General features: G+C 49.8%; 1 protein-coding gene across 6 annotated transcripts in view; it reads right to left on the bottom strand.

Moving 5' to 3' along the window:
* SEPTIN6 (septin 6) overlaps positions 1 to 15,278 on the bottom strand; it is a 66,142-nt gene that overhangs the window by 34,120 nt on the left and 16,744 nt on the right. For all 6 annotated transcript variants that reach the window (XM_025852650.2, XM_073879226.1, XM_073879228.1 and 3 more), the window contains 2 exons: positions 14,632 to 14,746; positions 7,034 to 7,229 (listed from right to left, as the gene is read on the bottom strand). In XM_025852650.2, the coding sequence (XP_025708435.1) occupies positions 7,034 to 7,229; positions 14,632 to 14,746 (311 nt within the window). The remainder of the gene's footprint in view (positions 1 to 7,033; positions 7,230 to 14,631; positions 14,747 to 15,278) is intronic.

Genomic DNA, 15,278 nt, shown 5'->3' with positions numbered 1-15,278 from the left:
TACTGCCCTATATGTCTTTTCTTCCCTTAGGAATAGAGTATGTCTTCTGCACCTACTACAGGGCCTGGCATATAATAGAAGTTCAGTAAATATTTAATGGGTAAATGGAGATTTTTTGTGGAAAGAATAATCTACTCATTCATTCATTCCTTCTCATTCACTCCTCAACACATCGCAGACTGTTTTCTACCCTCATCGGCATCCTCGTTAACACATTCAATGGATACGTTTGGTCTTGAAAGATAAAACCTTAGAGAGATTTTTTTAAATGTATTTTTTTAAAGATTTTATTTATTCATTTGAGACAAAGAGATACAGAGAGAGGGAGAGAGAGCATGAGCAGGGAGAGAGGCAGAGGGAGAGGGAGAAGCAGGCTCCCCGCTGAGCCAGGAGCCCGATGTGGGGCTTGATCCCGGGACTCCAGGATCATGACCTGAGCCGAAGGCAGTCGCTTAACCAACTGAGCCACCCAGGCGCCCCTAGAGGTATTTTTTTTTTTTAATTTTCTTTTTCCCTTCAATGCATATTTCATTCACTTGACAAATAGGTACTGAATACCCACAGTATGCCGGTTGGCTAACTTGTGTGCATCCTACAAGATTCCAAGACTTAGCTCAGCCATTCCCGACCACCTCCTTTCCACCTTATACTCCCACTGCGCTCTGCTGATTGCTACGCTTTTCCCCACAGCTCCCTCCATGTGCCTTTGTTGTCGTACTCACTACACTATGTAGAATTTGTATACTACGTATTAGTCCTTTCCACGAAACTACAACTTCCTTATTTCTTAGTATCCCTGGCACCTCACACTGTGTCTGGCACACAGTTGACTTTTAGTATAATGTTATCAACTGAACTAGATCCCCCATATCAATTTGGTTACTAGGTGTTGTGGATTCTTTCTCTTACACCTGCCTCCCCCTCTCTGTCCTCGAAGCTTCTGTTCCTGTTCAAGCCCTCATCCGCTCTCTCAGCCTCAAAAACATCACCCCTGGGGGGGGGGGCTGGCTGGCACAGTCGGAAGAGCATGCGACTCTTGATCTCGGGGTCGTGAGTTCGAGCCCCACATTGGGTGCCGAGATTACTACAAAAAATAAATAAACTTAAAAAAAAAAAAAGTCGCTCCTGACCTCTTTGCCTCCCACTACACACTGCCTTATCTCTCATTCCCAGTTCAGGAAAGCTTTTTAAATGAGCGGTCTACACCCACTTTATCTGCTTCCTTTTTAAAGACTCCATTCTTTTTTAAAACTTACTCTTAATTGCGTGACCAATACGTATACTTATGCTCCCCTCCTCAGCGGTAACTACTATTTTCAGTTTGTTGGTTCACCTTGCAGATCTTTTTCAATGCATTTATGTGCGGGGGGTGTTTGGTGCTTCATTGGGAAGGGTGGATTTATACAAATGGCGTCATGATCTATGTATCATTCTGCAACCTCTCTTTTCACTTAATAACACACCCACGTGAGTGTACACAGATCTACTGCATTCTTTTAAACTGCCAAATGTATTCCATGGTAGAGTTGTACCGTAGCTCATTTAGTTGCTTTATTGGTGGAAATTTCAGCTGTTTAAAAATTTTTTTTATTCCATATCCAATGCTGCAGTGAACATCTTTTCTGTATGTATTCCTAAAAGTGGAACTGCTGGATCATAAGGAATTCACATTTAAGATTTTAATAGGTCCCACCAAATCTACCCTCTAAAACATCTGTATCCATCTACATTCCCAGCAACATGAATGAAATGAGCTGGTGTTAGAGGCCATTGTATTTTTGCAAATCTGATGGATAAAAAATATTTCATTGTTTCATTTTGCACTTCCCTAATCACTGGTGACATGGGTTGAGTATCAGTTTGTATGTTAGTTGGCAATTTCTATTTCCCTCTCTGTCAATCACCTGTTTATTTCTCACTGAACTGTAGAAGCTCTTTTTATATTTTAGAAAAAGCCTTTGTGATATAGGTTGCAAATTTCTTCTCCCTATCTGTAGTTTGTCTTTACTTTTGTTTATAGCATCTTTCAGTATGCATAGGTTTTTTTTTTTTAATTTTAATAAGTTTAAATCTGTTGGTCTTTTCTTATATGGCTTTGGGATTTTGTATCACAATTAGAAAAACCTTCTCTACTCCTAGAGCTATAAAAACATTCTCCTAGGGCGCCTGGGTGGCTCAGTTGGTTAAGCGACTGCCTTCGGCTCACGTCATGATCCTGGGGTCCCGGGATCGAGTCCCGCATCGGGCTCCCTGCTCGGCGGGGAGTCTGCTTCTCCCTCTGACCCTCCCCCGTCTCATGTGCTCTCTCTCTCTCTCTCATTCTCACTCTCTCAAATAAATAAAATCTTTAAAAAAAAACATTCTCCTATATTTTCTCCTCATATTTTTAGAATTTGTTTTTAATCCATCTGGAATCTATTTTTGTGGCTAGTGTTTGTGTGGGACGGTCTTATTTTATTTTTTCCTGATGGATGGCCTATTTTCCCAGCCCATTTTCTTGAATAGTCCATTCTTTCCCCGCTGACTTACATTATGCCAAATTCCTGTGTAAACATGAATTTGATCTTGGTCTCACTTTTCTGTCCTATCGCTCTTTTTGTTATTCGGATGCCTTTACTTACTTATCTTCCATTCACTCATGGCAATTTAGCTTCCACCCACAACTTCCCTGGAATTATTATTCCTTAGTGTATTAATGACCTTCATGGTGCCAAACCCAATGGATATTTTTCAGTTCCATTTATTATTCCCTCCCATTATGCTACATGGTACAACTCTCCCTCGATTCTTCTACCAATAAAAGTCATGATCATAACAGTATCTTCTGTTTGTTAGTTACTCTGTGCCAGGCACTGTTTTTTCTTAAGAATTTATTTATTTATGTATTTGAGAGAGCGAGACGGCATGAGTGGGAGGAGGATCAGAGGCAGAGGGAGAAGCAGGCTCCCCGCTGAGCAAGGAGACCAAGGTGAGGCTCGGTCCCGGGACCCTGAGATCATGACCTGAGCCGAAGGCAGACGCTTAACCGACTGAGCCACCCAGGCGCCCCTGTGCCAGGCACTGTTGAAGCATTTCATACGCCAGACACATCAAGTATGCCTCACCACAACCCTCTACAGTAGATACTAGTATCATCGTCATCCCCACTTTACAGGTGAGAAAACTGAGCCATAGAGAATTTAAGCGTCTTATAGTGTAAGCTCTGAGAGCTGGTTTTTCTTTTTTGCCATGCAAGTGCCTGATCTAAGTTTTATTGCTGGGGCATCCACTTCAAAGACAACTGACTATCTGGAATAAACACACTGCCAACCACCTGAAGGTGAAGAGTCAGCCCTCCCTCCGCTCCCACCGCCCCCCCCACGGGGCTCCTTTGTTTCAGAAATCTTGGTTGATTTCCATAAGTGACCATTTGGGCCACTTGTTTTTTCTCTTCCACTGCTTTAAATTCTCGCTCTTATGTTTTAAATTCACCCATCTAGGGGCGCCTGGGTGGCTCAGTAGGTTGGGCATCTGCCTTTGGCTCAGATCATGATCCCAGGGTCTTGAGATCGAGCCCCACGTCCAGCTCCCTGCTCGGCAGGGAGTCTGCTTCTCCCTCTGCCTCTACCCTCACCCCTCCCCCAGCTTGTGCTCGCTCGCTCTCTCACTCTCTCAAGTGAATATATAAAATCCAAACAATAAATTCACCCATCTAGAGCAAGCCCATCAAATCCTAGACCTAAACCCTCCATCTCAATAAAAGCAGAACGCCAGACCCACACCCGCATTCTCTTTCTCTAGCCCGAGACCTCACTGTGTGGTCCCAGCTGTGCCATGTGTTTCCCAGGACCTGTGAATAATAAACCTTTCTGGTCTCCAAGTTCCCTGATGGTTATTGCTGACAGCGTCTTGCAATCTTAAGAACCACAGGGGCCGGACCAGCCAGAACATTAGTTACCAATAGGCTGACAGCGGCACAAAACACTTGTCCAACATCGCCGGGCTAATCAGTGACAAGATGGGATTTGAACCCAGGTCGGTCTGAAACCAAAGCCTAAGTTCCTAAGCACAGCTCTTTCTAGCCTGTGCTCAGTCTCCCTCCTGAGTTCCTTTTGCTCCTGCATCTTTTTTTTTTTTTTTAAGATTGTATCCATGTATTTGACAGACAGAGGTCACAAGCAGGGGGAGGGGCAGAGGCAGAGGGAGAAGCAGGCTTCCCGCGGAGCAGGGAGCCCGATGCGGGGCTCGATCCCAGGACCCCGGGATCACGACCCGAGCCGAAGGCAGACGTTTAACCCACTGAGCCACCCAGGCGCCCCGTGCTCCTGCATCTTTTAAATAGTGGCTGTCCCCAGGGTAGGGCCTTAATCGCTGTTCTTCTTAGAAGACCACGCACCGTGGGTAAAGGATCACATTCTCGTGCTCTGCTCCAATGCGGCTGCCCTGACATATCCATGCCTGAATGAGCCCATCAGTATGGAGAAAACACTGCTTTTTATTACGAATCCCTGGAGCTTGCTGCACCCCTGCTCTCCAGCCCAGTTTCTGAGAGGCTTTTCATTTCTACTTATTTGAGTTTGTATTATTTGATTTTGCATTAGTATGCATCATGTTTATAATCAGGAAAAACAATAAGGATATTACTAATGTAATGGAAGTAGATTAGCCTCTATGGGGCCGTATCAGCTCAGTCCTCCCAAACCGGCATTACCAAAGCAGTTTCCAATGTCAGATATGTTAAATGTATGTTGCTGAGAATTGTGAGAAATTTAATTGAAAAGATCCTGAGCCGTCTGTGGCTGAGATGACCCCAAATATCCATCCCCTTTCCCCAGGGTCCAATTTATTCTCTAGCAAACAAAATTAGCATAATAAGCAAAGCTACATAAAAGCAGAGGCGTCCGTCCAGGATGTCAAATGAAAAACAAAATTCAGTTCAATTATTAAGAAGCTGAATATATGTATTCATTATCAGGAAATGGGTGTGGCTATTGGAACATCAAGGGAGAAATAGGAGAATTGGGGAACCAGTTCAGCTAAGAAGCAGGAGAATCCTAAAAGGATGAGCAGACACTCCTCAAAGTGATGAACGGCCTTTTCTGAGATGGGCATTGTGATAACCATGTGACGTCTAGTTAAGTGCAGATGGCGCCTGACCCCCTCCCTGACCCCAGCCCTCAACACATCCCCCCCCCCCAGTGTCTGAGCTGCCCCACCCCTGACTCACACTCCATTCTCAACTCCGCCCCCACCCCCACCCCGGCACCCTGCAGTCTCTCCTACCTCTCTGCATGTTCCTGCTCAGTCTCTTTCCAGAATGTGTCATTTGCTCCATCTGCTGACTTAACATCCTAAGGTTTTTGTCTGTAGCCAAGCGTTCACCACGCTCCACTCTGAACCCTGGGTGACCTTACGTGTGTCTGCGGTCGGAACATAGCACCTATAGCTTGATGATCCAATTCGGTATTTCCAGTGCTGACCCTCTGCCGACCTCTAACCCCTGTATATTCAGCTGCCTACCACAGAAGGTCATCAGGGGTCTCAGTAGCCCACGGACAGCGCAACCTCAACAGGTCTAAAACACAGCTGATTCTTTGAAAACGTGCTTCTCTTATATTAATTCTCCTACTGAATGCCGCCACCATTTGTCCACTCTCCAAAGCCAGAAATCTGGACCTCATTCTAGATTCTTCTTTTGCCTTCACAACCGCACACCAAGTCTCTGCCAAGTCCTGTTGATTCTACCTACTCGATACTTACCCAACCTGCCTCTTTTTTCCTATCTCAGCACCTGTGTTACGGCTGGCCTTGATCTAATCGGTCCAAGAGTCTCCTAATTGGTCTTCCTGCTCTCCCTACCCTTCCAAACAATCTACTTCAAGGCCAATCAGACTATCTTCTTTTTTTTTTTTTTTAAGATTTTATTTATTTATTTGAGAGAAAGAGAGCACAAGCAGGGGGAGGGGCAGAGGGAGAGGGAGAAGCAGACTCCTGGCTGAGCAGGAAGCCTGACATGGGGCTCGATCCCAGGACCCTGAGATCATGACCTGAGCCGAAGGCAGATGCTTCACCGACTGAGCCACCCAGGCGCCCTGAGACTATCTCATAAAACCTACTTCATAAAACCTCTCAATAGCTCCATGTCTGCACATTCTAGAAATTCCCCCATGATCTGTCTCCTGCTTCCCTCTTCAGGCTCATCTCTCCCTACTTTCCCCTCGCTCACGCCAAGCACCAGCCCAGGGGCAGACACAGGTACTGTGGGAGCTTAAGCTTATGCAATTAGAAGGGCCCTCCAGAAAGACAAAACAACATTACGACTAAAAATTAGTTACAGGACCTTGGCAGGGCCTGTGCAAGTGAGGGCCCTGAAGCTTAAGCTTCATTAGCTCCACAGTCCATCTGCCTCTAAGCCAGCTAAACAGAGCCAGCGACAGATGCCTAGAATATGCCATAGTCTTCCACACTTCTTTGCCGTTGTACAAGCGTTCCCCCAGCCTGGACTGCCCTTCCCTCTTTCCCCTTGTCTGTCTGGCAAAAGAGTTCATCCGTCAAGGGCCAGCTCAGGAGGCACTTCCTCTGTGAAGGCCTCCCGAATCTCCCCACATGAAACGGACTGTTCTCTCCCTCACGTGCTCATTGTCACTTGTCCTTTACCACTTCGTACCCTGTCCTTCCCAAAGCATATCACACTCGATGGAACTTATTTGTTCAAAACCGGTCTCCCCTGTGAGTGCCTCAAGGGCAGAGACAAAGTCATTCCTTTCTAGATTGTCAGGGCACGGCAGCGCCTGGCACAAGGTAGGAAGGAGCTCAAGACATGCCTGCCACATGGACTGGAGACCTCACCCATGTATATTGGAAAGACACCTTTCCTTTGGCAGAGCGCGTGGAGCAGACGGGTTGGTGGAAACAGGGACCCTGGGTGGAGGCGCCACTTGTGTGGGGTCTGTGCCCTGCACACGCCATTTTGGGAGGAGGTCCAGGCAGGACCCCGTGGTAAGCTCCTCCGCGTGGCCTCCCACCAGCCTCCACGCCCCATCCCCTTCCTTACCTGTCCTCCTTGTTGATCTGGTCCCCAAAGCCCACCGTGCTAACAATGGTGAGCTTCAGCCCCACGTTACTCTCTTGGAGGTCATAGGTATTGGACCGGAGCTGGACACCCGGCTGTGTGTGGGTGGCCGGCTCCCCCTCAAACTTGGTATTGAACAGGGTGTCCATGAGGGTAGACTTGCCCAAACCGGTCTCTCCTGAAAAGCAAAAGGACAAATTACGGAACGTTCACACAACGGCCGTGCAGAACCCCACATCATGTTTTGGACATATATTCATCGACGTGGGAGCACGTACGCAATAAGACACTAAATGAAGAGTGTATAAAACTAGATAGACTGTTGGCTGTCAGTTAAGTGAAAGAGACTGACAGGAACTGCTTCAGCGTATCAGCAGCAGCATCTCAGGATAGCGGAACTGGGGTAATTTTCCTTTTAGTCTTCCTATTTTTGTGTCGTTTGAAGGTTGAGCACGCATGGCTTTTTTCGTCAGAAAAAGAAACTCTGTTGCAGGCGGTGATGGAGAGACAGCAGTTATGCCTGGAAAAAGTCCAGAAGGACATACAATATACTCTCACCAAGAAGGCTATCACCACGTGGTGGGGGTGATGTGTGGTTTTCGTTTCTTTCTTCATGCTTCCGTGTATTTTCCAAGTTTTCCATACGGAACATGCATAGCTTTTTTTTTTTTTTTCATGATTTTATTTATTTTCTGACAGAGAGAGACACAGCGAGAGCAGGAACACAAGCAGGGGGAGTGGGGGAGGGAGAAGCAGGCTCCCCGCCGAGAGCAGGGAGCCCGATGCGGGGCTCGATCCCAGGACCCTGGGATCAGGACCTGAGCTGCAGGCAGACGCCTAACGACTGAGCCACCCAGGCGCCCCACGCATAGCTTTTGTAATAAAAATCAAAGGGCTGTTTTCGATTTTAAAAGAAAGGGACAGTGGTCCCTTGTCAAATAAATATATTTTTTTTTCCCCTTTTCATCCCACCTCACCTCCCTGCCAGGCCCAGACTGCGCTCTGCACATGCCCGGATGTGTATCCCAGTGGGAAGGCCATTTTTAGCTAACGGGGAGGGAAGTTAGCAGGCCACAAATTCTTCTTCTTAAATTTCAAACAAACCAGTCATTTGTTTGTTTAACTAACAGGCTGCAGGATACTAATAAATTAAACCATTGGAATTTCAAGTCTTGACTTTCACACCAAGGAGAGGAGGGGGGAAAGCCTGTGGAGATCGGTGAAGGTTTTTTGGAGGTCATTCCTGGGAGACCCGAGGGACGTCAAGCCACTGCCAGGAACCAAGGGGTCTTCAGGGAAAGACATTGGAGGAGAGCTGGTGGCCTGGGAGTTGGGCAGGAATGTGCCAGGAGGCCCCAAGCTGGGCTGGGCACTACAGAGGCTTGTCATCTCCAGGGATCCAGACCATATTTGGGCTTCCACCCCCCCCCCCCAGCAATTCAGGAATGCCAGGAATAAAGGATTCAGTAGCTAATCACCCCGATTGCCTTTTGAATACCTAGACCACCCTGCTATTCTGCTCTCCAGGGCTAGGGTGAGAGCCACATAACGTGTAAATGCAAATGGCCCCGCTCCCCCTTCCACCTTCTGGGTGTGTCTAGCTTTGCATCTTGCATGCCTTTTATCCTGAATAACGAGCGATGAATTCTGGAAGTGCTTTTTCAAATCTCTGTCTCCGATGAGAGCTGTCTGTGTGTGTAGAGATTGGTGAGAGAGAGAACAAGAAGAACATTCAACTCAGCCTGGCTCCCCAGCCCCCCAGCCCAGCGTCGTAGCCAGGTCTGACTAACATGGTGGATTGCCAGGGTGCAGGGAAATGGTCCCTCACACAGATCATGTTTCCAGCCAAGGTCTGCTATACCTATTAGCAGCAAAGATTCTCCCAGAAGAGGCCCCCTTTGTTCCCCCTCCCTAAAGGAACAGGGAGTATTTGGGTCTCAAGAAAAATTTGGTGAGGTGGGGTCTTTGCAATGGGAGGTCACAGACTTGGCCAAGCAACGGAATGTATCACCCCACCCTCCCTGCCCAAGGTGGGGGTGCAGCTCAATTGCGCAGGGGACCAGCACCTCTGAGGTGGGAACACAGGGGTGGCTCCTTCACCCCTAACTCACCTTCCCTCTGGGCGCAGAGGTTTCAGCTCCATTTGAGCTCATGTTTGTGTGTGCCTGAGGAACTTTCCACGTACATCCCCCCACCCCCTTCTGCTCTGTGAGCTCTCGGCTGAATGCCCCACAGCTCCTAGAGGGCTGGGCCCTGTCTCCCCAGCACCCAGAGCTGGCTCCCTGGCCCCTGAGCCTAAGTATCATCAGAGAGCAGGGCATGGGGCATCTTCCCGTACTCCCTAGAGGGCCTAGCCCAGGCGGGCACGGAGGCGGGCGCAGGCTACAGGGTTTGCTCAGCCGGGGGGATGGAGGCCGGCCAGGCAGGGCAGGGCAGGGCAGGGCAGCGGGCAAATGACCACGCGAAAGCCTGCCAAGACAAAAGGGCTGTGGAAATTAGACGCCCGATGATGAGAGGAAGAAAAGAACCCGCGGGTGTCCAGGGAATTGTGATAAATGCAACCTGAGGAGAGGACAGAGAATCAAGCGAGCCGGTCCCATGGCTACGGGAGGGCTCCCGGTCCGCTGTGCCATCCGTGTGGAGCCTGCGGGGTGCAGGGGTCCCTCTCCATGGTTGGCACGGACCCAGCCTGAGCCTAGCATGCCGTCCCCTCCCACGCTGCCCGGGGGCCCAGCATCGAGGAGGGTCAGGTCAGCGGGCTCCACACCCCTGCAGGAAGGTGGGGACTTGGCAGATGCAGGAAACCTGGGGAGTCCCCAGGGGTCAATTTCTTTCTCCTCCTCCCTCCCTCCTCGGACAGACAGCAGGATTTCTTAACCCTTTTAAGGTCTCCACCACCCGGCCCAGAAGATTCCATCTCGCTTTGCTTAATGGAGATAGGATGCTGGAAACATCCAGGGTCTTTAAAAAGAATTTCCATTTAAAACGTGTAATGTGAAACACGCTTTTTCAAACTACACTCCCTGGGATAATCCACTGTTGACCTCTCTACTCAGCCTTTTTTCCTCATCTGCTGCTAATACCGCACGCCCTGGCACCTTGTGGCCTTAAGTCCTTGCAGGCGGGGAAACGCAGAGGAAACGCAGAGGCCTGGCCCCGTGATGCCCAGAGGCGTTGCCCTCTCTGGGCCGCAGCCTCTTTCCCCAGCAAATGAACAGGTTGGATTAATAATAACAGCGATGGCTTCTGGAGCAGTTACTATGTGCCAGGCACAGCCGTGATACTATCTTTTCTGATCTGTTCCCCACAATAAACGTAGGAGGTAGATACTTGTCTTTCAGTTGCGGAAGGGTCAGCCAAGCCACTTCCCAGCTACGCGAATTTACAATTTACCGCACTCCCCAGTCTCTCTGCACCTTACCTTCCTCATCTGTAAAATGTGGAGGAGGGAGCTGGTCTAGGGTCACAAAGGACTCAGTAGCAGGGAGGGCCCCGAATCCAGTCCGACACTGGAGCCCAGACGTATGACCAATACGCCCACGTGGGTGGCGCAGGCGCACTACGTCGGCCCATTTGGTCATTCGACAAATGTTCACGGGGCCTCTAGCCAGAGCCATGCGCAATTTTAGGGACGAAAGATACAACAGTGAACAGGACAGCCACCATCCCTGTCCGCAGGGAGCTCGCGGTCCCCAAAGCGAAGGTCTCTGCCGGCTCCAAATGGGGGGGGGGTGTCCACCAAGAGAGATATCTCCCGGGTTCAACAAGGAGGTGTTCAAAAGGAAACTCTCCTGGAACTCCAGGGAGCCTACCAACAGGGACAAGGTCATGGCTGGCTCTGTAACCTTGCCCTCTCCTTCCTGACCTTGCCAAGGCCTGGCCCACAGGGGTGTCCTGGAGCCGGCTCCCCCAGCCTCTTGCAGATCTGCTTCTCGTGTGTGTTTTATTCCAAGTTCAACGCGGCCCAGTTGAGCCTGGAATCCTAAGCAGCTTCAAAGTAAATATTATCATGATGACTCTCTGCACTCCTCACAGGCATTACTGTTGCTGGCACATTCGGAGGGCAGCATGTCTCCTGGGCTCTTTCCCAGCAGTGCAGAGCAACGGGCCTCAGAACGTTTGTCCCGCCGGTTCCAGGGGCTGAGGCCTCCTGCACTAGATCTAGATCGTGGGGTCTTTGCAATTTCCAGAGCTAAGCAATTAGTATATGTTTTTTTGTCTGGGGTGGGGTGGGGGGCTGGGGAGGGAGAGGGCAACCTCACCCCACTCAGTAATTATTGTCAACCATAGAAAATCTGTTCGAGAGGAGTCATAATATGCCCACACCCGTGTGCTTAGCCCTCCAAAATAATAACTGTGGGTGCCATTTATTGGTACCCTTACATATGAATTAGGATCTGGATTCATAAAACTCCTCTCTCTCAATCCAGCCATGCGCCCGTGCACACGGGCACACACCTACATCACGGTGAAGGGTACTCACTCTGCTGGGGGGCCTACGGTCAGCAGCCCAGCACCCAGACAAAAAATGCTGTGATCCAAATGTCTTAGGTCTCTGTTAATAATCGGAGCTAGCACTATCAGCAGTTTACACTTAACATGCCCTATGAGAAAAGAGAAGAAAATCCTTTGGGAGAACATAGTCTATGCCTAACCAGACTCGTTTGAGAGCAGTCATTAAGGGAGTAAACCTGCTAGTTATGCACCGGCCGTAAGCATGAAGGAACGATCACCGAAAATCCTGCGAGAAAAAAGATCACCTTCCGCGGGCAAGCTACGGACCCTTGGCCAAGCTGGTGACAGTACCCAGCCCCATGGCTGGGCTGAGATTGCAGCCTGAGAGCCCATCTCAACTGCTCGTGACCTTGGCCCAAATTGTGGGTTCTCTGAGCAATGACAGGGTTGTGCGAACAGACAGAGAGCAGGATGCACGGACTGCTGGCCTGTTTGGATCAGGGATGGGGAATGAAATGAACCCAGTCCAGGTGGGGGCATCCACTGCACGCACCCGCAGCGCCAAGAGGGGGGCTACTGGGGTGATTTCCTGGGACTTGGCAAGTGCGGAAAGAAAGAGAGGGGATGACTCTTTGGGGGTGAGGATCTCCTTCCTACCCCTCCCCTCTTGAAGGGTCTGGGGCAGCTGAGCAGTCCCACCCCGGCAGGTGCACTCCGAGCGGCCCTAGCCTCACCGTGCCTGGGTAGGAACTTGAGGACAGGGGTTTACTATTTCTCCCACTCACTTTGCCTTGAGTGTAGCTGCCTCCTCTTCGGGGCCCTACGGGAGCCCAGAGTCCCCAGGTCTAGTTGCACTACACTTCCGGCCTCCCTCATCCGCCCAACTGCACTTAGGTGAAAGGTTGATGAGGGTGGGCCTCTCATGTCACTTCTCAACCCCTCAACTTCAGTGCAGGTCATACCGAGCTCTGGGAGGAATGCCAAGGGAATCTAATATGTTGGTGCAGAAATTTTTCAGTAATCAAATATGCGAAATAAGTTGGCCAATGGCCAAAGATTGGAGCGATTTGGCAGTGCTAATATTGGATGTGGTAGCATCTCAACGTTGATCACCACGGCTTCTATTTATTTTGTATCCTTCTCCTAATAGCATCTCATCATAACCACGAGTAGACTTCTGGCATTTGAAGAATTGTTGGCCTAGCTCTGGATGCCAAGGCCCATGATATGTAATTCTGTGAAGCACATATTGTCGTCTCCTGGCTTCCCAAGCTGATGTGTGGGAGTGAGTCATTCGGCCAGTGAGTGAGCCTAACTGACTGTCATCCATATTGAGAGGTGGCCTCCTTGTTCTCTACTCGTCCCTGAGTGCGCAGTTATTCTCCTATAGGAAACGATCGAGAAAGAGTGCTAAGGGGGCGCCTGGGTGGCTCAGTTGGTTAAGCATCTGCCTTCGGCTCAAGTCATGATCCCAGGGTCCTGGGATCGAGCCCCGCGTCGGGCTCCCTGCTCAGCGAGGAGCCTGCTTCTCCCTCTCCCTCTGCCCCCGCTCATGTGTGCTCTCTCTCTCTCTCTCTCTCTCTGTCAAATAAATAAATAAAATCTTTAAAAGAAAAAAAAGAGAGCGCTAAGGATGGAGGAAAAGAAAAAGAAAGAGTCCAAGAAAATGAACGACCCTAGTTAGAAAACAGAGCTTCAGGCGACATTAAAGAGTAAAATATCCAATTCAGCAGTGGGTCGGAGCCTCAACATGAATGAGTTCCCCCATACGCTCTCTAGAAAAATAAAAAAGGGCAATCAGCAAAAGTGTCTGAGTGTTCCAACCAGCGGGAAAACAGACTCTATTATAGTATTTATACAATCATTAAGGTTTGGAAGTAGGGCACTGAAAATGGGCAAGTATACTTTGCTGCACAATAAGAGTGAAAATCATATGCTATGATCGTGTTTGCAAATTCGGGACTTTGGAAGGTCTGAGGAGAGATTCTTAAAGAATGTCAAGGAACTGTTGTTCCTCACATTTGTTTGGCTGGTGCCTGACCAATTCCAAAGTGCCTTTGTGTTCTCAGGAGATGTCGGTAGCAGTAGTTAGAGAAGCGGTGGGAGGGCCAAGGGGTCAGCGAGACCTGGGGCCTTGTCTGCTCCACCACTTACTCTGTGTCGCCCTGGTCAAGGCTCTTATCCTCCCGAAATGTCTGGGTCTCCACCTGCTCTGTGAAGATACAAATGCTACTCACTCTGCTCATTTCACGGACTCCTAGGAAGGACTCAAATTGCTACTATGGGAAAGTGTCTGAGAAATAGAACAAGTGGTGCCCGTGGGGTTAACGCATTCATTCATTTCACAAGCATCACTGAACTCTCTTGGCGCTGTGATTAGCACACTAGAGGTGACTAAGACGTGGTTCCCACATTCGAGACTAAAGGTCCAGGTGGAGATATGCTTTTTTTTTTTTAAGATTTTATTTATTTATTTATTTGTCAGAGAGAGAGAGAGAGTGCAGAAGCAGGGGGGAGCGGCAGGCAGAGAGAGAAGCAGGCTTCCCGCTGAGCAAGGAGCCCGATGCGGGGCTCGATCCCAGGACCCCGGGATCACGACCTGAGCCGAAGGCAGACGCTTAAATCAACTGAGCCACCCAGGCGTCCCTGGGTGGAGATAGGCTTAAAGGCAATAAGAGAATTCACACCCTTGAGCTCAGACTGTACCGAGCATCGCAGGGCTGCAGAGGACACAGCCCCAGCCCACTGCCCAGAGCCCGTGGGCAGGCATCCTACCACAGCCACCAACCTCCCTCCCAATTCTGCCCTGGCTCCCGTTTTCTGCAGTCCAAGTGAACTTGACCGCGGTAGCTGAGCCAGCCGGCTCCCTTACAAAAGTTTCCACCGGGCGTCACGCGGCTCCCCAAAGTCCGGCCCCATATTCTGTCTGGTCTGACCAGGGAAAAATAGCATCACAGCCGGCTGCTCGCAAAGGCAAACAGAGGGATGAAAGAGGAAGAGGGGGGAAGCCAGTTTTGCAAATAGACCAGAATGACACAGTATTTAACCTAATTACCTGCCAAGCCACATCCAGCCATTAAGGATCCATATTCTGTAATAGAATTTCCTGCTATGGAAATACTCACCCACGCACAGGATGTTGAAGCAGAAGCCCTGGCTGACTGACTTATTCACCAGCTGGTCGGGCAAGCTGTCAAACCCCACATGTCCAGCCAGGGGGACGGTACGGCAACCTTCACCCTAATGCGGAAGGGAAGGGAGGGAGGGAGGGGAGAAAACGAAAATGTGCTTAAAAGCAATCTGGGTTCTCACTTCTCATCCGAATGACTTGCGAGCGAGGAAGTAGCCCCCGCCCAGGCCCAGTGTGTCGTGTCTTCCCTTAGCTCCTCCCTCCCTGCTCCAAAGCGGAGCGGTCCGCCAGCTTGAAGTCATGGGTTCTTAGGTGCAGGCCTCTTGCAGGCTCCGAGGTGAAGGTCGCCCTAGGTCCACACAGAGCCAAGTGCCCAGGTGGCTTCCGGGCCAGTGGGGGAGGGCGGGGTCAGGGGGATGAGGTTCACGGACTTGGGGTAGCTCTCCACGCAACCGCTTATAAACCAGGTCACCTCTCCGTGATTCTGTTTCCTTGCACGTCTGTCCGATGAGATAATAGTGTCTATCTGACAGGTGGTTGGGGCGGGGTGGGGGGGGACTCAAACGAGCTTAGCACAAGGCCTGGGCCGTGTCTAAGCGTCCGGTAAATATCACAAAAGGACATCAAAAAGCAACTCCTCCT

The sequence above is a fragment of the Callorhinus ursinus genome, unplaced genomic scaffold (assembly GCF_003265705.2).
Source record: "Callorhinus ursinus isolate GAN/ISIS: 27379988/994484 unplaced genomic scaffold, GSC_fseal_2.0 scaffold33, whole genome shotgun sequence".
Lineage (NCBI taxonomy): Eukaryota > Metazoa > Chordata > Mammalia > Carnivora > Otariidae > Callorhinus > Callorhinus ursinus.
The sequence above is the reverse complement of the archived record's forward strand: the minus strand, read 5'-3'. Positions and strand labels throughout refer to the sequence as shown.